Raw genomic sequence first — 21018 nt, 5'->3', positions numbered from 1 at the left:
GTTGTTCATGGTGGTTGTGGTATTGATGACAATGACAATCTTGTAATTACTTGAAGATGATGAGGGTGAGAGAGTAAAAATGTCATTTTCGAAAAAAAAAAGAAAAAAAAAATTGATGGCATTTTCGTAAATTATATGAACTTGTGGGGTGAATAGGGCAAAACCAATTTTCAAAAAAAAAAAAAGAGGTTAGTTTTGTGTTTGACTTTAAGTTATAGGTCAATTCTGCAAAAAAGCCCGTATATGTATTAAATAAATAGGAGAAGCTTCGCCTTATATTTTTTTCTAACTAACTTTGTCTTGATGTTTCTCTATCGAATTGAAGCAAAATATCAGTACGAAAACTATGCACCACGAACGGCATCTTCTATTCATTAATACGGCTCAACTGTACATCCAACGGTCCAGACTTATACGAGCCACAACCTCTTTTGTATCATACACGTTTATAGTATATCATTTTCGACGAAATTAATAGCGACAGCGGTTTTTATTTTAAATTAGCAAACAAAATTTTCAAGAAAATAATCAAAATATAGCTACCACCAGTAGGAGTTCCTTGATTTGAAGGTTCAATCAATAGTAGAAAGAAGTTAGGATCCTACTGCATTAGGTGTACCATATTCCATTAGTTTATTTTATATGATAGCTAAAACACATAATCTTTTAGTCAGATTAAAGATTCATTAATAATTTTATAATAGAAAATATAAGTTTTGAATCTGAAATCAACAATATTATATAATAATACAACAAAAATTACTTGAGATTTTCACTGTTGTATAAATAAAACCGTCAAACATGAATTTTCGAAAAATAATTTAAGTGATATAAGTAAAACCGTATGTGAATTTTTATAAACTATGTAAAATTATCAATTCATTGATATAAAAATTATCATAATTTATAGTAAAATAAAAAATCAGCTTAAAAATACGTAAATTAAGAACTTATAATATATACATGTATATCTAATTGTTTCCATGTTAAATGATCTCAACTAATATTTTTTAAAGAACAGATATAGTATAGATAAAAAATCTTTATATCATTGTATATAAAATTTTATTAGTTTCAAAAATCACAATTGGTGCATTTAGTGTATTGCATACACATTGAACAGTATATCGCCCCACTCATTTATTATCTAACCATTTCTTGCCCTCTGCAATTATTATCGACTATCTTATATATATGCTATATTATGATCACCCATGTGAAATACCAATAGAAAAACACAGAAAATAATTCAGATAATACAAAAAGAAAAGAAAAAATGATAATATAATCACATGAGTCATGCCATGTGCCTGCTTGCACACTCCATGCATATAGAGATCCTTTAATTCTTCCGCAAACTTCTCTTACACTAACAGAGCATCGTTGTTCCAAAAATAGATGCGTCTTTGTCTCTCTTTCATATCTCAAGAAGCTTCGTCGTCTTCGGATCTAGCAATTCCATTTTTCCATTTTCTTTCCATTTTTGTAGTTCAGTTCTGATAAAATCTGACTCAAGACATATCCAAGAGAAGGTGTTTTGCTAGGTCACTTCGAACATCTTACAAAAACATTTAATGACAATGTCAGAAAGATCCTCGAAGGTGGTCGTAAAGGATAACTCGCAGGTCAACTCATCGTCGAGAATCTATTACTACGGCGGAGCTTCCGTGCCGTTTTTATGGGAGACACGGCCAGGCACACCAAAACACCCTCTCTTCTCTGAATCCTTTCGTCTTCCGCCGTTAACGCCACCTCCGTCGTACTACTCCTCTTCCTCTTCCTCGTCTTCCGGGAACAAACTCTCAAAAGTTAGAACGAAACAAACTCGGTTCGTGAAGACCTTGTTCAACCGCAAGCATCACGTGTCGCATCCTTCGATTTCTTGGTCGTCTACAACATTTTCTTCTTCTTACTCTTCGTCCTCTTCCTCGTCGTCTCCACGGTCTAAAACAGTGCATCCCGCCAACAAGTGTTACCTTTCTTGCTCGAGATCGTACGTTAAAGACGATGACGAGGAAGAGAGTGGTTCGTCGACGTCTCCGACGTCAACGTTGTGTTATAAAAGAGGGTTTAGTATGAAGAGAGCTTTGTCTTCTATTCTGAGCCATAAATCTAGTCGTAATGATCTTAGATTGATTTAATGGCATGTTGTCTTGTTTTGGTTGTTATAAACAAACGATCTTGATTTTTGAGATCCGTTTGTTTGTTTCTTTTTTTTGTGTGTGTGTGTGTGTGTTTGGCTTTTGCATCTTTGAACACACATATTAGTGTTTGATTGTGTTCGATGCTAATGTTCACATGTTTTTATGATATATTCGGTTGCTCGTTGTTGTGATTTTGCAAATTTTGTTGTTTCGAGTTTATGTAATTTGAGTAAATCGTTTCCGTGAAACTTAATATGTTTCCAATTTATGGATTAGACGTTATATTATGTGAAGAGTGAAGTCAATGACAAACTTTATCTAAGCTATACTGACGAGAAAAAATGTGGGCGGTTAACTGACCATGTGACAGCATTTATGGTCTCTATTATATTCCTTCATTTTCACAATATATTATGTTTTATGTGCACAAAGATTGAGAAACTTTTTTCTCTTCTAAAATATAATTTTAAAAATATAATTTAAATATTATTCAACCAGTTACGTAAATAACTGTAATATCTAACTGGCTACATAGTTTTCAATAAAATTATAAATAACATAAAAATATCGAACTATCATCTATTATGAAACAACAAAAATCTTTTAAGACATTATTCTAAAACGGACGGAAGGAGTATATCACTGTCTTTTAACTGTTTTAAAAATATTAAATTTAACTCAAATTTAAATTGACCATTTACAAAACCGTCATTAAATTGAAGGAAAGTATATACTAATAAGTGTGCGTTTGTTTTGGATGTTGACATTTAACAACTTTGAAATAGTTTTCCTAAAAAGAAGATTTCCTTAGAATATGCAACTTTTTGGGTGTCGAAAATTCAAATAATGTGTATCCCAAGATCTTCATGTGAAAAAAAAAAAAAAAGATCTTCATGTGGGTTTTTAAGTTCTCAAGCTAACGAGACGTAAAACTGTTTATCATAAGGAACTTTAAAATAGTGAAATGAATGCAATAAAACAGTGAAGTAACTTTTTTTTTATTTGTAAGCTAACAGTGAAGTAACTTTGACGAGAGGAATAATTTAGTTAAGATTTATTTAATTACAAGGCTGTCAAGCTCTTGACCACTCGTGCGCACGTTAAAGTTTTGATGACTTCTAATTGGTGAAGCCTTAAATACCATTACTCATTGTAAGGGGCAATAGAAACGTGGCAGTACAGTTGGGATTGCATGTCATATTTAATTTCCAAAAAAAAAAATCCATTGTGATTTTGTAGTAAATATTTTATTTTAAGCAAATTATGTATCTATTTTCTTATAGTTTTTGAAAACGTCTGAATCACATATAACTTACCAGAATATTATTTGAACGAAAGAATACGAAGATGCGCTGCTACGGTCACTATACATATTTCGGAGGCAATTCCTACGAAATGAATGTCCGATAAAAAGTTACAAGGGCTAGGGTTCATGTCAACTTCAATTTTTTTTTTTTGGTAACTATGTCAACTTCAACTTAGTATGAAATATGGCGGATCTGAGATTTTGGAAGCCATATCCCTTATATATCAGTTAAGAAGCATTACAATTTTTTTTTTTGTAACCGTGTGTCATCACTAGAATGATTCTTAGAATTCTTAGAGAAATATGTTGGTCCATATAAATATATAATAAGATTTTTATTAAACTAACTATAAATACATTATTAACGTGCTTCATTATTTCCTTAAATAAAATTACAGAATTGTCTAATGTGGCTAAAATATATATGACAATTAATTATTTTGAATAATAAAAATTTGATAAAAATAAGTGTATCTTATATTATATTTTTTAGTTTTAAACTATTAAAATAAATTAAACAACCATATTAACCATATAATAAAAAATTTAGATTTTTATGTTTATGTTATATTTTAAATTTTTAAAAACCAGTATAAATTACTAAAATTGTTAAAAGGTTCCCATTAAAATTTTGTTATCCATAGTTTAATTTTTTTGTTATTGCATGATACAAATGATTACAAAATCGTATAAATCAAAAGTCTCATTTAATAAGTATTAAAATTAAAAGATATATAAATATATATATATCATTTTAAATTAAACTATATGCCATATAAAAATACATAAATATTTTAATTTTGAAATTTACTTTGAATTTTTTTTTTTGATAAAAATATATATCATTTTAATTTTTTTTAAAAAATATTATAAATTATGTAAACTATTAGTCCCACAATGAAATTTTATTATCAGTAATTTAACGTGTTTGTTATAACAGATACAAATGATCAAAAATGATATGAATAGAAAACATCATTTAATAAATGTTAATATTAAAATATACTATATATATGTTACTATCATTTAAATTTAATTATATACCATATCAAATAAAAAAAATATTTTTTTGGATTATAAAATTTATTTATATGTTCGCACCAAGTTAATTATATAAATAATAGTTACTGACTTTTTATTATTAAATATATATTTATAATTTCATAATATATTAAAGAATATATAATACATAAAATAATTTATATATATATAATGTTCGTCCCGCGCAATGCGCGGATCTTAACCTGGTATATTTAGTAAAAGATTTAAGATCTTTTCAACAATATGAAAATCTATACCCATTTATATTATTTCTTAAAATTTTGAAGTAATCTATTAGATTAAGTATGTCGTTTAGCCAAATTTATTTTTATTTCCGAATTTTCAGTTTTGAGTGTCTCAAAAAAGTGTTTAAAAAGGTGGACACTTTAACTCGAAATATGTATATTTACTTAATTTGACATAAAATGATATTTTCTACTAATTCTAAAGTTTAACACCATAATGGCTTAAATCGACTACAAAGAAGAAGAAAGTACAACGGGGGCATCGTTTTAGGCTAAAAATACGGGTCAAACAAGAATATACAAGTGCAAAAGCTTTCGTAAAGTTTAAGAAATCTTCTTCTTTCTATTCGATTTTGAATTGGACTTGGAGATAATTGAATACTAATTATTTGATATCAAACATAAATCTTCTCTCTCTAACAAAGTTCGAATTTGAAATCAAAGACAAAACCTTTTCTCCCAGATAAATATTTTCTTACCACAAGAGCTATCTACGCCATTGACAGTTGTGCGTGTGTTCTTGGTCCAAGAGGTTTGAGTAAGCTATACAGAACGAGGAAAATTGATAAAATGTTGGTACCTATCAGCGGCCTAGAGAGGATATATGGATGGGCCTAAAGATGGTAGCTGTACGTATAACAGTAGATAACATGAAGTTCGTTTACTGTTATGCGTTAATATTATAAACTTAACTGTGATTATGTGTAACTCATTTTCAAAACAACAATCCATATATGCTCATATAGATTTCGACGAGGAACTAAGAGCATGGTTTCTTAATTTTTTTTTTTTTTTTTTTGAATTTAGAAAAAAAAAAGAAAAAACGAACCAATCGTGAGCCGCCACGTGTTAGTGGAGCCCGCAAACAGTGTAAGAAACCCTTTAAGAACCGACTACTATTTAGTAGTTTTTGTAACCGGTTTCTTAAAAAAAAGTGGGTCCTACGCGGGATCCACACGCTAAGAAACCCTCTAGTATCCCCGGATAAAAGTGCTCTAAGATCTTAATATCATCAAACTATCATTCTCATTCACTCTTTTCTTTTATAGACAGTACATCGAGCAATATGTTTTCCAAATCTTTTACCAACTTTCTACTATTGTTTATACTTTAAAATCTATTAAGCTATCGTTGATCAATTTGAAGTATCCATTCCGGTTCAACGGTACGTGCAGATATATATATATATGTACAACGTAAATTCCACAAACAATTAGATGCAAACTTGGAATCATAATATAAAACTTTAATTTATACCTGAAGGCAAATTTGATTACTAAAGAAATTAAAGCAGGGGTCTGCTATAAACGTGAAGAAAAGTCCACATGCGGCAAGGGAAAACAAAAAAATTAATAGTATGCATTAAGCACTAAATCCATCTGTTGTTGCCTGGCCGATGAATGAATGAGTACATGCATGGATATATTTCATATGATTATAATTATCTGTGATAACAGGTTTCTAAAATCAAAAATAAAAATAAAACCCTCAGGGTTCACGTGCTTAAGCAGTAAATATAGCTCTTTTTAGTCTTCACTATCTACATACCTTCAGTTGTTTTCATCTTAAAAGAGACACTCGAGCTACCAAACCCTTTTCATCTCCATCAGAAAGTTCTATTACTGTTAAGCTATATGAGCTTCCAACCTAAAACCAATTGGTGATAAGTGGAGCGGTCCATCTATCTTATATATTACTAAAGATTCCTTCCAACTACCGATGTGGGACATTTGTCCCTAATACGCCCCCTCGAGATGATGGCTCTTTAAACGTCAATCTCGGAATGTTTGGGCAAGGATCGATGGCCAATTTTGGGCCGGGTCGATGTGGATCGGGTTGAACTGCGTGGATCGGGCTCTGATACCATGTTAAGCTAGATGGACTTCCAACCTAAAACCAATCGGTGATAATTGGAGCGGCTCATCTATCTTATATATTACTAAACATCCCTTCCAACTACCGATGTGAGACATTTGTCCCTAATAATTACAAGCTCAAGTTTTTCTTATATATCTAGCTATATATTACTGACGCTGTGACGCATATACACATTCGTAGAATATATATCGTGATCACGAAATCTTAAACTTGGTATCTTACTTGCCTTCAAAGCCTTATTCGGCTATCTTCCTTCACATCCTCGTTAAGAGACTTGACTTTAATACCTCTCTTTTTGTTTCTTTCTACTTTTCTCTCTTTTCTCTCAATCCTCCGAGAGCATGCCTGAATGTCAAGAGAAAGGTAAAAAGTGAACATCTCATTAGTGAAACCCATTTTCTCTTTAGATTTATTCCCTCAAACTGGTGGATATTGTTGTTTTCTACCTTTTATAGTCCTATATTCATGTTTTTTCGTGAAAACTAAATTTTTTCCTAAGTTCCTTGTGTTTAGGGAGAGATTTGAAGAGATAGGGAAAAAGATCAAAAGAGAAGCAGATGCTTGGCCTCATCAGATGGCAGGAATCATCAGAAGACCAATGTCGGGTCCTCATGGGACCCTCAACACCATTACTCCTTGTGCAGCTTGCAAGCTTTTGCGCCGTAGATGCGCTCAGGAATGTCCATTTTCGCCGTACTTCTCCCCACATGAGCCTCATAAGTTCGCATCTGTCCACAAAGTCTTTGGAGCTAGCAACGTCTCCAAGATGCTAATGGTAATAACCATTTCTAAAGCATCATAATTTAAGCATGCAAATTAAACAGAAATATAGTTTTATAATAATATAGTTTTATGTCTCAATTTGCGCGGGGTGAATGTTATATATAAAACTAATTTTTATCTATTATTATTTATTTGTATTTATTTACGTATTATGTATAATTAAATTAGAGTAGAGACATAAATCAAAACAATACATTTTGTTTATTTACGATATTATTTTGGTAAATAAATCAAAAAATCATTTTATTTATTTTATATGGTATATAACTAAATTTTAATGACATGAACATAGATATATAATATATTTTAATATATATTTATTATTGAGAATTCATACTCATATGATAAACACAAAATTTTAAATGTGCGATATTTTGAATGCAAATTTCAAAATTAAAATATTAAAGTTTCAATACTTTTTCAATACAAATGTAGAAACGATCATATTTAAGTATTTTTCTATGTTATATAGTTTAATTTTAAACTATAGTAATATTATGAATGTCTAGTAAATGAGAGTTCATATTCATACAATCTATGATCATTTGTATCTTTTTATTATAAAAAAAGTTAAACCATTGATCACAAAAGTTTAGTGTGAGATTTCGTCAAAAATAAAATATTTTGTTTTGCAATATTCTCCTAATGTAAATTTTTTTTAATAATAACCAGGAAGTACCAGAAAACCAGAGAGCAGACGCGGCGAATAGTCTCGTGTATGAAGCAAACGTGAGGCTAAGAGATCCGGTATACGGATGCATGGGAGCAATATCAGCTCTACAACACCAAGTTCAAGCTTTACAAGCCGAGCTCACAGCCGTACGATCCGAAATTCTCAAGTACAATCAACGAGAAGCTGTCGCAACTTTGATCGTACCTTCCAACCCTCAAGTCGCCGGTTTTCACAACTCTGGCGGCGTCTCCGTCATTGCACCACAGCCACAAACACCGTCGACTCCACCGCAACCTACGGCGGCTCATCCTCCGCCTCCTCCATCTTCTTGTGTTTTCTCTCAACCAACCACAAGACCATTAGAATACGGCGACATTGAAAGTGAGAACAACTCCTACTTCGGTTAAAGTTTATTTCAATCATTCTATAGACGCATACACATACATATAATTTATTTCGGTAATTTGTGGTCGGCGATTAATTAAATTAAATAAATATAATGGAGGAAGGTTGATGTTAACAAGCATGTCATTAATCGATCAAAATGTATATTCATAATGTTTAGTTGTTTATTTAGACTTTAATATTTTAGATAACAAATAAATCATACGAGGTCAAAAGATTATTTTAGGCCTTTTATGTGGAAGCCAAGTAAAAGAGTAGAAGTTTATTTATTTATTTTCATATATACCAGAAAATAAATAATTTCCATATTTCATTGATCAAATCTAAATGAAGTATGCATATATGTGCATTTCAATTTAGGGTAGCTTAAATTCAACTAATGAGTAGTCATGCATACTTAACCGAATTTCTTTATTTTATTTTTGTTATTCTAAAATTCAAGCAACACAATAGTATTAATTAATTCTAGAAAAAGCTACTTGCGCCAAATTTTGTGTGATAGCTGGCTTTGGATCTGTACACAACATATGCATAGTGTTTATTGATTGGGTAAAGTGTCAGCTGTAACCTGAATTTAACTATTACTAACTCATTTAATTTAATTTTGTTTTATTTTATATTGGTGGTTTCCTTAGCGTATCGAATTAATCAATCTAGCTTATTGCTGACCAGATTCATGCAAACAATGTTGGGTGTTAATTTGGTTTGTTCAAAAATTGCAAAATAAAATTAGTTTTAGAGATTAGACAAAGAAAAATAACATATAGCTGCCAAATATTTATTGACATATTTATGCAAGACATGTTATCATTCGAATTCAAACCCATTTGATACATGCTATTATATCCCTAAAACTGAAAACCATTGACTAGAGCTTTTGTGGTTGGATAGCCTTCAAAGATAAAATCCTTATAGGATGCGACGTTATGTACGTTTGGTCCAGTGTCACGGTTGCTTCATACTATGTCACTTAATTATCTCTTGTCCTAAGGGAGCATACTATTCTACTTGGTACGATTCCAATCGTGTGATCTTAATACTAAGAGGGGAAAAGGATTAATCCATATTTAATAGTAGTTAAGAGTTTCTAAGTTAAGTTTCTTGACAGTTTTATATCGTTGGTTGAATCTGAAGGCAGAGGACTGTCGGTTTCCAAATTAACCATTTTGAGGCAATTAACCATCTTTTTTTTAACCAGGATCATATGAATACTTTAATGTTCAAGTATATGCGACCAATGAGAATCAATTTCTGTGTCCAGAAAGTAGAACAAAACCATATAACTTGAGAAACAACTTGGTTCTTCCAAGTTTTAAACATTAAAGTTTTATTCATATCATGTTAACCAGAATACCACAACTTATACATTTTCTAGAAAACCATATATACACATCTCTCATTGTTATAATTAGATAGTAAGAGGAGATGTGTCTAAGGCTTTGGCCTCCATTTGAACACATCCTCCACAAAACTCTTTCGTATCATCACTCTTGTAAACATACTTGCTAGCTGCCAACAAGAACAATCCCATGTTCACAACCGAAATCACCACTAGAAACCCATAATAGTAATCTAGCCTAGAATCATTCAAATTATCCCCAATCCAACTCTTCCCTCCCCCTTTACTCGTGATTTTATCAATCATAGTCACCAAGAAACTGTTCAAGAAGTTCCCTAGACCGATTCCACTTGTAAAAAACGTCGTTCCAAGGCTCTGCATCTCTTCAGGTGACTGATCGTAGAAAAACTCAAGCAAACCAATCGCGTTGAACACATCCCCAATGCCTAGAAGAGAGTACTGAGGGAGCAGCCAGAAAATACTCATAGGCACAACTTCTTTTGGGCTAGTTATATGAAATTCCTTTATAACGCGCATCCTCTTGACCTCGACGGCAGAAGCAACAGCAACTGCAACAATTTGGATCACAAACCCTATCCCTAGCCTTTGGAGTATAGTGATCCCTCTAGGGTTTCCGGTTTTCTTGCGCATGAAGGGAACAAAGTATTGGTCATACATTGGCACTGAGACAAGCATTGAGAGGGTAACAAAGCTTCCAAGAGAAGCCGCAGGGATTTGGAAGTCTGATCCGAGTTTCCGGTCCAGCGTGGTCCCTTGTTTGACGAAGAGAGTATTGACTTGTGCCCATAAGGTGCTTGGGATTAAAGTGACAAGCCATATCAACGTAAGCCCTAGTACACGCTTTGCCACTTCCACTTTTGTCACCGTACAAGGTGACTCTTTCGAACATGTCTTAATGGCCGCTTTATCCAAGAACCTGTAATAGCAAAACCCAAATTACTCATTTATTCATTCAAAACATGAATCTCTGTCTTTTTTTTTGTAAAAAAAACATGACTCTATGTCTTGTCCAAGATTTTTCTACGACATGTCAAGAAATAAAGGTCGGTGAAATGGTGAACATTTCTAGATATAAATTCTATGTAATAGGCATGAATTTAGCCATAAAAAGTAGGTAATTACATGATTCATGAAGGAATATGTCTTATGAGTTCCCAAACTAATGTTTGATACTTAATATACATATTATCCACAAAGTAAGCTACCCACATAACATATTTTTGGAGTAAGTTTTCTATACTAAGTAGTTTTGTAATGATTCTAGCAAGAGACTGTAGTAGGACGGTATTGGAGGACAAATTAACGTGGAGAAAGTGGAACTAGGGACCGTCCAATACAAGATTCTATAGAGCAAGTACAGTAGATTAGATAATATAAATAAAAACAAAAATTAACATTGCATATGTTCCACGTCATTACCCACCCGAGACAAAGGCACATTTTTGGTAGATTCTTTATCAAACGGTCCTACTGGAAGTTTATAATTCTCTGTCAAGGAATCAATCTACAAGCATCCTCTTAAGTTTTTTTCTTTATTATAATTTTAAATAATATTTCATTTAAAAATTAAAAGTTGATTTACATTTTATTTTTAATTTGTTTTATCCAATTTTTTTAAAATAGAAAGCAATCTTTTGAAATTGGCAAAAAAAAATATTATCCATTTATCTAGAATCAGAATTTGAAATAAAATTAAATTCACTGATGAGATGGTATGCAACACTGACCTGAATATGGGAGTGTGGTGAACTTGATGTTTACCAGTGCTTTTGTAATAATGGGAGTCAAGCTCATGAAGCTCCAAAATGTCACTAGGACACTGAAGCTTTCGGTTTTTGAATGCCACAATAGGGACTCTAACCAAATCTTTGGCTATATTGTCTGATTTGATGACCTTATGCCTGTAAAATGGTGTTCCGATATAGAACACAACGAGAGAAACCAAGAGTCCTACGGTAGGGATGCCATAACCTAAACCCCATCCAAGATTCTCTTGGATGTAGACAAGTCCTAATGTCGCGAATAATGCACCCAAGAAGGAGCTGAACATCCACCAATTGAAGAATGAAACCTTTTGTTTTTTCTCTCCAAAGCTATAATTATCGAATTGGTCTGCTCCAAATGTGGAAATGTTTGGTTTTGTTCCACCCGCTCCAATGGCAATGGTATAGAGAGAGGTGTAGAAAAATGCTATTTGCAAAGAGGATGCCTTGTTGCATACCCCGTTTGCGCATGTTGGTCTTAAGGATTTTACTGTTACCGCCATTGTTAAGAGAATCATCCCCTGCAAACAAAAACATGATCTAGATCTCAAAATGTAGACATATCGTGTGTTAGTTAGTTATATAGTTTTGTTTGTTTTCATGTTTTTTAGAACCATCTCTGGTGTGTAAATCCAAATTTCTTGTAACTGTAAATGTAATTATAGGAATTAATCTTTCTGTTTACATTTTAATAAGTTTGGCGTTTGAAATAGTATTGAATCGAAGAAGTACGTGCAATTAATCGGTAGAAGGCCCTTCATGAGTCATGTCAGTCTCAATAGTCAGGGAATCAAATGTTCATCGACTTGGATAAACTATTGACTGGTTGAGGTTTTTCTTTTTATATGTCATGATAAGATGTGATCTAACAAAAGTCATTTCGTGATTGGGATTGATAAGTTTATTTTTCTCATATATTTTATGTAGATCTTGATAAGATACGTGTTTACTGGAAAACCAATAAAACTGAAGTAAAGTGGAAATTGTGGGCCCTCTTGAATATGTACGGAAAACAACGTATCAGACGAACATTAAGCAAATTTCAAAAATAAATAAATGGAGTTTGCGTTAACTGGTGGCTTAAACTCCGACACGTCGTCTACAGAGTTATTTAAATCTGTATATAAGTGCCAAATGATCAGAAAGGTATTCTAGTTTCGTAAGAAATAACTACATTTGTAAATGTCTTTTTACGGCATTCTGAAACAACCGATGAATATCTCATCAGTGCTGTCAAACAGCCGTCAAGGTGATGTAAAAACCCATTAACTGTCATACATAAATATAAACTTTACCTTTGTTTAATTTAGTAAATCTGCACCAAACACATCATTTCATTTATTGCGTAACATTAATTGCTACACATACATATACATAATTCAATTTATAAATACTCAATTCTGCTCATTCGTAAATTAACTTGTAATTATTAATAGATCCCTTATTAATATACGATATTAGAATGAGAAAATTTCAATTTTAAGTATACGATATCTACTAACTGATCGTAAATATTAAGTATCTTGATAAAATTATATAAATTTTAAAAGTTTGATTTATTCAATATATGGGAATATTTCTCATACTTTAAAAAATTCTCTTAAAAATGAGAATTCAAATATATATGGAAAATTATGATCCTTCTTAGTAATATTCTCTACATATATCCACATCAACAAAAACTAGGATATTCATATTATCCTTTATTTATTTAATACGTCGAATAAAAAAATCCAAATTATATTTTCCGTGGCATTGTCTTCTTGGATAAATATTCACGGACCATATCTGATCGTACGTCCAGAACTCGACAAACACACACATCTCTAGTACTTTTTTTTTTTTTGTAAAAATACATCTCTAGTATTTTATCACGACGAAACAAAACAATTTTTCATAAAGTAAATATAAAAATGGAAGGAAAATCAGACACATACCACTATTAAGGAAAAATAAGACTTTAGAAATATAAAAATTCAATCGTTCAAAAAAAAAAAAAGAAATATAAAAATTCAAGAACACACCACTGTACTCGTAGAGGATTTGGGACAAATTTAACTTTAAACTGTCAGTTAACTAAAACAGAAACTTAAATTGTCATAAGCAAAATAGAGAGATTGTATAACTGCATATATACATTTTTTTTTCCTTCTGAACGTTTTGAAATAGTTACTATATATATAGTTTAGTTAATTTAAATCTCAATTTAATATCCCAAAATAAAATAAAGAAGGAGAGACTGTAGAAATACCAGGACGTAGATTAGAGAGGAAGCAGTAAAAGTCCAGAAGCGGCCGATGTATGAGTCGGCGATGTAGGCTCCGGCGATCGGCGTGATCCAAACGGCACCGGACCAATTATTCACATTTCTAACCGAAGAGATCGTGTCTTCGTGTAGTCTTGTTGTCAAATAAATCACCAAGTTCGAAGCTATTCCATAAAATGCCATCCGCTCAAACGCTTCATACCCTTCTCATACACATACGAGACTATATAAAGATTTTGAATCAATTAAACAGAAGCAATTAATATGCTTTTTAATCCATTAAACTCATTTAGCTGGTATAATATGATGAGAATAGTGACTTGAGATTACTATATACCGAGGAGGAATGAGCAAGCCTTCCAACGGCCGGTCTTGGACGCGAGGACGGGACGGCCTTGGAGGTCGACGGTGCCATCTTGTGTGTAGACTTTTGCAGCCTCCATTAATTTTATTAAATTTTTGTAAAAGTTTTGATAATTTTGGGATATTTTTGGAAATATTGTGAGGATTAAAAGAGCTATGAGAAGTCAGGTCTGTGAAGATAGACTATGGAGAAACAGTTTAAGGTTGCATGGTGTCTCTTCTTTTTTTATTAATGAGGATTTGAAGAAAAATAATTGAAAGACAGGTTTTAAAGATTAGCTTAGCTTAGCTCTTGTCTTACTCTTTACAAGAACAAGTATGTGATATATATAACGCCAGCGCTAGATTTTTTGTTTCCTTTTCATTAATGCTGTCATCATCATCATCTTGGTCATGTAACCACCACCATCATCATCACATTATAAAACCTTTAGATGGTATATACGATATTTAATTGGTCCATTCTGTATTATAAGTTAAATATGGTAGAAAATACAAAATGAAAGTCATATATATTGAGCCGAAAATTTCTGGTCAGCAACAGGTTGCGATGATGACTTTTTTTTTGTTCTACTGACAAAGATCACTCAGTAAACCTATGCCATCCTGTCACTAAAGAAAAAGGAAACAAACTCAATAAACCATATGAATTCATCTTTTTCCTTGTACAAAAGAACTCACTACATTTATTTGCCGTATATTCTTTCAGTGCTTATAATAAAAGGTTTAAAGGAACAAAATTAAGAACTTATTTTTTCTCTAGTTACCTATTAATGAAAGTAACTTTAAAATTTGTCTAAAGGTAAATTTGTTGTATATTTATTTCGCCTATCTTGTTTCATTCATTCATTTTAGTTGTCCATTTTATACTAGCTCTTTAGTAGTTTTGTACGTGTTTTTTAATTACGAATTTAAGTGAATGGAAAAGGTAGGAGGAATTGTTTTCCCTCACTAAATTAGATTTTCAAGATAAATGATGCTAATTGGTGCGAGTTATGTATTCTGCATGTTCCGAGTTGCTTAAGTTTCTTAACTCTATAACGATATTATGAATTTATGAGCTTCTTTAGCCTCGTCAGAAATACAACCAACGATCTTAATACCGCACGTGCACGGTGCACTATCTAAGACGACTCACATGGAAATGATATATGCATAGCATAACATGGGTTGGATTTGTACGGGATACAAATAAACATATAGCTTCTTTATTTTTTTAAGGGTTTTTTAAATCATGGAACTTACAAAAAAAGAATGTTGAAATATCCATTCGTGTTTCTAGTCTTGTTTGATACTATAGCCTTCAAACTGTTTCCTAAGAAGCAAGACCAAACGATTATGTATGAACTTTTTACTTGCTGACTTTCAAATACTTTGGATCGAAAGTAAATTTTCTGAGACATTCCCAACCTGTTTTAAACATGAAGAACGAAAAACTTGCAGTGAAAATCAAAAGCAACTGTCTGTGGTCCAAAGACGCGTTTGATGCATCCAATAGAATTGGAACCATAGAGAGCGTGGTCCAAAAAGCTATTGATATCTTGCCCCCCCCCCTAGGAGTTAAGCCTTGATGGTCCTTTGTGTTCACAAAGAGAGAAAGCGAAAATGCATAAATCGAGCTTGATGAGGTATTCTCAATAAATGCATCTAACGCCTTAAGATCATTTGGTATACCTTACATTTACATCTTAAATTTTCTAGCAACAAATTTCCGATTTACCATTTACCTGAATCTGAGAGCTAGAAGCCTAGAACTGAGCTTAATTTCCTATTTACCATTTACCTGAATCTGATAGCTAGAAGCCTAGTACTCAGCTTAAATAGTAATAGTCTAGTGAATAGTATTTCAAATTAATAGATGTGTATTATTATTTTATTTTAAATTCATTCTTTCAAATAGGTGTAGATTAATATATTCAAATAATTTTAAAAGCTGCAAAAAATGGTAAAAAATATGAAGCAGATTAAACATTTTTTTAATTTTTTTTCAGATAAACCATTTATTTGCATAGGATATGTCGTGAAAGAATCCCAAAAATTGTTTGCAAAATGACGAAAATGGTTTGGTTATTTGATGATCGCTCAGACATTATGGAGCAAGAGATGCTGAGAACAACACGTAACAAACATAGCTAAAGAAGGAAAGGTTCAAAAATGGTTCCAAGCCTTTTTAAATTTGATTTTACCGTAAAAGAGTGCACACCAAAATCCAAATCATGAATCGAAAAAAAAAGAGTGCACATTTTACAATGACGTTGGGTCCAAAATCCAAATCAGGAGTGATTTTTTCGATACGATAACTTTACTTCTCTTTCTTTTCCTCAATGGTATCACTATCTTTTATGGGTTGTAAATCTTGTGAAGAATATCTATATATTGTAATAAAAATTTTTTTTAGCAAAAATGTTTGTGAGATTTACATAATTTAGGTTCGTAAAACATAACATAATCTCTTTATCATAAATTCAATATTTCCGACAATACTGAATCTTACCATGACGTTTTCCGGTCCCGCGGGAATCTTATGTGGTCGCTATATTTACTGCGACTGTCGTGAACAATCCTCGAAAACAAGTCCAGAAACACAAACGCGAGACGTTTTAGTAGCATTTGATCAAGAGTTGTGGTAATAGAGCAAACAGTACAAAAGAAAGTAAATGATCAAAAATAAGTGCACTAGGGTTAAGGATACGTTTGAAAATGATTTGACAAGCTTGCTCGTTGGCTACATATTGCAACTTGCTGAGAGTTGAAACATGATCTTGAGGTAACTTCAGCTTACCTATAAAGATATCTATGAGAAGGACACTGAGGAAAATTCAAGGGTTCAAATACGTATAACCACTAATAAGAAAAAAGATTCTTTCAGATTTCATATTATACTCTTTACTTATCTTGACCACAACATAGTCAGTGGCAAAGTGGTACATACTGTTAAAACTATTAAGGATAATGTTTCCTACAGATTACTCAACTTGACAGGACCTTGTTGGTTCCACCATTCAAAGATTCCTAAGCCATCTATAATTATGGCTCTGCTTCTGCCCTTTCATGTCTATCTACAACCATATACGCAAAGGTGGACATGCTTGTATTAATGGATAATATGTTGCCTTGCGATTTCCTTTTGCTGTATCCGAAATATCAAAGATAAAGGGTAGCTAAAAGTAGATTTAGGAGGAAGAACTCATATACCACAGAGGCTATCATGAAACTTTGCTTGAGGACCATACATTGTCTTGTCTTTTTAGGATGAGAAAAAAGGAAATTTTACTTACTCTATAACTATTCTAGGCCGGTGCTTAATGTTACCTTCTTGCAGCTCTAATCCATCAATTTCTTTGAAGTAAAAGTCTTTGCTTCTCGACAATATGTTGCTTAGGCTTTCCCTTTTGCTGCATCAAAGATAAACGGCAGCTAAATGTAGATTTAGGAGGAAGAACTCAAATACCACACAAGTATAACAATTTGAAGCCACTTGCTAGGGTCTATGTGAACATGTGGTCATACTCTACCAAAGTATATAGTGATCTCAGTCAAGGAAGTACTGTGAGATTATACAAATTGAAAAGATTTGAGGCAAACTAAATACCTATTTGGTCTTGTTACTCCAGTAGGTAGACACCTCCCTCTGCAGCAGCACACTTCTCCAAAGCAAATGCCATTTTTTCGATCAATTCCTCTACTGCTTCCAACTGAGTCATGCTCAACTTGTGAAAAGGACAATCATCAATCACACCCATGCAGTCATACACCTGATCAATCAAATGATCGGCATCACACACAAGCTGCAAGACCAAAGAGGTAGGCGAACCCTCCTGCTCCATTTCATGTGGCTGTGAGAGCTTTGCACAGGAAATGACTTCGGCTGTGGCACGAACCGGTGAGTAACAATGAACTCTCTTCCGACAGCAATGACATCGCAAAGACACTTCTGGAGACGCTTCAACTTCCCGAGAGATTCAACTGGATTTGGATTGTTGAACAAACCAACCACAACCGCCACCATACGTGTGTTCACCGTCCTTGACCTCGCCATGTAAATCAAAAACCCAAGGTCGTCAACCTTTTGAGCCCTGAGCTCTACATCCACGAGTTGATCGATCTTCTGTAACATTCTCGATCTGAACCTGCCCAACAAAAACCGTGAAGTGATAACACCTTGTGGAGCAGTCTTTGGATCTTCTTTCCCGAGATGCTTCTTCAACACCTCGAAATCAGACTCAATCACACCCATCAAATCGAGCAGATGAGAGATCAAAGCGGCTTTTCCCTCTTCTCCCGAGAAAATGGGCCAAGGATGTTGCTCTGGTGATAAGTGCAGACAGCGAAGCCAGTCTTTGTTTTCCTCCCCCTCAGCTTTCACAACTGCTCTGACACGTTTCAACGCCTGAACCGCCGTCACTGAATCGCGCTGGGAATGACACACAGATTCAATCAATTTTTGTCGCTAAATCAAAAAAAAAAAAAATTAAACTAAAATTACCTCAGCGTAGCCGATCACCAAGTTCCTCAGCTTCTCCAACTTAAGATCCTTCAGAATCCAGTCGGGATGAGCCATTCTCTTCTTCTTCTCCTCCTGATTTTTTTCGCCGAGCTTTTCTCTTTTCTTCGCCAAACTTTCTTTCTTTTTCCCCCCTTCTGAATCTTTTTTTTTCTTCCAAAAGTCGCCGATGTGATGTAACTGGGCCCAGGCCTTTTCTCTTTGGGCCTCATTTTGTTACATCTAATGTTTAAGTTCATTAATCTTTTGTACTTTTTTTTATTTAGTTTAATTTTCTTATTTAATAAAATTATTTTCCATTTGGGATATTTGTTTTTTCTAGCTCTTATTTTCTGTTTCTATTATATTTTATTATTTTTACATTTTATTAATGAGGCACCACCATCATCATCACAATATAAACCTTTGGATGGTATATACAATATTTAATTGGTCCATTCTATATTATACGTTAAATATAGTAGAAAATACAAAATAAAAGTCATATATATTGAGCCGACAAACTTTGGAGTAAACGGGCCGGTGGTGGGCTTTATTTATTTCGTATAAAATATACCTTAGCCGAGTCGGAGTCGCATTATTTTTGTTCCTAGCTTACGGTTTGGTCTCAGAGGAAGGGGAACGAAGGAACATCAAATCGAAGAGGTTAGGATCTCGAATTCCATCATAGCATAGGTTTGTTTATTGGTGATTGATTGTGTTTATATTGCTTATAACTAGAGTTTGTAATTAAGAGAGGTTGTGTGTTTTGGATTTAGGGTTCATTAGAGCTAAGGAAGGATGGATTGTGACAGTAATAGAGGATTGATCGCTTATTACCGAAGTAGACTGTATGAGACGGTGAATGATCCTTCAAAAGCTTCAATAGTTGCGTGGAGCGAGAGCGGCAAGAGTTTCATCGTTGGGGATGAAGTGGAGTTTAGAAAAGCTGTTCTTCCGAGAGAATGCCTTGTACACTTGGGCTTTTCACAATCTCATGAGCAATGCGAATACGCATGCCCTTATTTTATGAGAGGTCAGCCTGACCTTAAACCGTCGTCGCAAGACAAGCTCATCAGAAAGATTGAGACCAACAACAAGGTTCATAATTTTATTTTTCGTTTTGTTTTTGGCCAATTTTTCTTTGTTTTGTCTATAGTTTTAAATATGGTGTGTTTTTTAATTAGGGCTTGAATGATGGACGTATTCGCTTTAGCAGCCTTTCGTGCTACAAAGAGATTTGTAGGCTTGCCAAGAAGGAGCGTCCCCCTTCCTCATCAATTCGACGCCCTCCTCCCCTTTTCATCAGAGGTGTGTACGATATGGTGGATGATCCTTCAACTGATTCAGTTGTCTCGTGGAGTGAGAGCGGCAAGAGTTTCATCGTTTGGAATGAATCTAAGTTTCTCAGAGATGTTCTTCCTAGTCGCTTACCCTTCGATTACAAAGATATGACATCCCTCACCACCTGGTTGCATGCCATTGGCTATAGTAAAGTTGAAGAATCTGAGCATTGGGAATACACAGCCGATTATTTGGTGAGAGGTCAGCCTCTCCCCCCTAAGGATACATCCCCATGCACTCCTGGGGGTCTTATGATTACTCCAGAATTTGCCAGAATCATCGAGAGGTCCTTTGCTTCCCCGAAGGCTGGCAAACAATAAGCTCTGTCAGTTCGGTTCGCTGGAGTTTGCTCTGCTCTCGTGGTTGTTGTTGTTTTCTTAATCGTATTTTATCGTCCTATTTGAAAACGTTATGTTTGGTCTCTTTTTTCTTTTAACTTATGGTTTGTAAGATAAGATGGTTGATGTTTTTCTTTTTCTTTTGCATTTTAATAAGAAAGATCATTATGATCTTTTAGTTCTGTTGACACAAAATACCTGAACTGAAAGCTTCTCTCTGTTTTGTGGACTTAATCTATTTTATCGTGTGCTTTGAGTAAAACGTTGTGATTACATGGTGATGAGCTGGCAAGTGGAAACGCCTGTTCAGAAACAGAAGCTGGCGATGGCTCATCTATGCTGCTTTAATTAGGTGAGGATGACGATACTGTGGCATAACTGTCTGTGGGAACCTGGTTGATTACTGGCTCATAAGTTCAAGTTCAAGAACAAGGATTTGAATGGAGTTTATATCAACAAGAGACGATGGCTTGATACCAGAATCATTGAGATGTATAGGAAGTTATTGGTGTTGGGTCCCTCCTAGATGGAGAGAACCAAGTGGGCATGAGACATAATAATAATTCTCATAACCTTTTGCACTGTAGACTCACAATAATAGAGTTTAGAGAGAGAGACAAAAGAGA

At 33.5% G+C, this 21018-nt stretch overlaps 5 protein-coding genes across 11 annotated transcripts in view; 3 read left to right on the top strand and 2 right to left on the bottom strand.

Moving 5' to 3' along the window:
• Positions 1-1212: 1212 nt before the first annotated feature.
• Positions 1213-2412, top strand: LOC106337602 (putative uncharacterized protein DDB_G0277255). The gene has a single exon (XM_013776708.1). The coding sequence runs from the start codon at positions 1575-1577 to the stop codon at positions 2139-2141; it is 567 nt and encodes a 188-aa protein (XP_013632162.1). The 5' UTR covers positions 1213-1574; the 3' UTR covers positions 2142-2412.
• Positions 2413-6764: 4352 nt separating this feature from the next.
• LOC106342063 (LOB domain-containing protein 15) lies at positions 6765-8606 on the top strand. Its single transcript, XM_013780858.1, has 3 exons — positions 6765-6977; positions 7128-7389; positions 8070-8606. Exons 1-3 carry the CDS (start codon positions 6964-6966, stop codon positions 8475-8477), a joined length of 684 nt encoding a protein of 227 aa, XP_013636312.1. The 5' UTR covers positions 6765-6963; the 3' UTR covers positions 8478-8606.
• Positions 8607-9775: 1169 nt separating this feature from the next.
• Positions 9776-21018, bottom strand: part of LOC106342058 (protein NRT1/ PTR FAMILY 5.1) — a 26066-nt gene continuing 14823 nt past the window's right edge. Inside the window, exons 1-4 of one of the 3 annotated variants that reach the window (XM_013780849.1) lie at positions 14195-14518; positions 13850-14067; positions 11563-12119; positions 9776-10751 (exon numbers count right to left, since the gene is read on the bottom strand). In XM_013780849.1, coding sequence (XP_013636303.1) covers positions 9884-10751; positions 11563-12119; positions 13850-14067; positions 14195-14279 — 1728 coding nt within the window. In that variant the 5' untranslated portion in view covers positions 14280-14518 and the 3' untranslated portion in view covers positions 9776-9883. Of the gene's footprint in view, positions 10752-11562; positions 12120-13849; positions 14068-14194; positions 14519-21018 lie in introns of those variants that run through there. The other 2 variants (XM_013780848.1, XM_013780850.1) reach the window with 2 other exon arrangements.
• Positions 17379-18852, bottom strand: LOC106342062. The gene is made up of 3 exons (XM_013780857.1): positions 18714-18852; positions 17820-18641; positions 17379-17622 (listed from the first exon to the last, which is right to left on the bottom strand). The coding sequence occupies exons 1-2, from the start codon at positions 18786-18788 to the stop codon at positions 17991-17993; spliced, it is 726 nt and encodes a 241-aa protein (XP_013636311.1). The 5' UTR covers positions 18789-18852; the 3' UTR covers positions 17379-17622; positions 17820-17990.
• The window catches only part of LOC106342060, a 19690-nt gene continuing 17979 nt past the window's right edge, over positions 19308-21018 (top strand). The window contains exons 1-3 of one of the 5 annotated variants that reach the window (XM_013780853.1): positions 19308-19376; positions 19490-19811; positions 19898-20382. In XM_013780853.1, coding sequence (XP_013636307.1) covers positions 19512-19811; positions 19898-20374 — 777 coding nt within the window. In that variant the 5' untranslated portion in view covers positions 19308-19376; positions 19490-19511 and the 3' untranslated portion in view covers positions 20375-20382. Of the gene's footprint in view, positions 19407-19489; positions 19812-19897; positions 20655-21018 lie in introns of those variants that run through there. The other 4 variants (XM_013780852.1, XM_013780855.1, XM_013780854.1 and 1 more) reach the window with 4 other exon arrangements.

The sequence above is a fragment of the Brassica oleracea genome, chromosome C4, assembly GCF_000695525.1.
Source record: "Brassica oleracea var. oleracea cultivar TO1000 chromosome C4, BOL, whole genome shotgun sequence".
NCBI lineage: Eukaryota > Viridiplantae > Streptophyta > Magnoliopsida > Brassicales > Brassicaceae > Brassica > Brassica oleracea.
This window is presented reverse-complemented; position numbering and strand designations above follow the sequence as displayed.

What these genes read in the sequence shown, in the direction of transcription:
- LOC106342063 (XM_013780858.1), top strand. An exon ending in ACGTCTCCAAGATGCTAATG is followed by an intron (nt 7,390 to 8,069) that starts GTAATAACCATT and finishes AATAATAACCAG; the next exon opens with GAAGTACCAGAAAACCAGAG.
- LOC106342062 (XM_013780857.1), bottom strand. Translation starts at nt 18,788, where the DNA reads ATGGCTCATCCCGACTGGATTCTGAAGGATCTTAAGTTGGAGAAGCTG. An exon ending in TGGTGATCGGCTACGCTGAG is followed by an intron (nt 18,642 to 18,713) that starts GTAATTTTAGTT and finishes TGTCATTCCCAG; the next exon opens with CGCGATTCAGTGACGGCGGT.
- LOC106337602 (XM_013776708.1), top strand. Translation starts at nt 1,575, where the DNA reads ATGACAATGTCAGAAAGATCCTCGAAGGTGGTCGTAAAGGATAACTCG.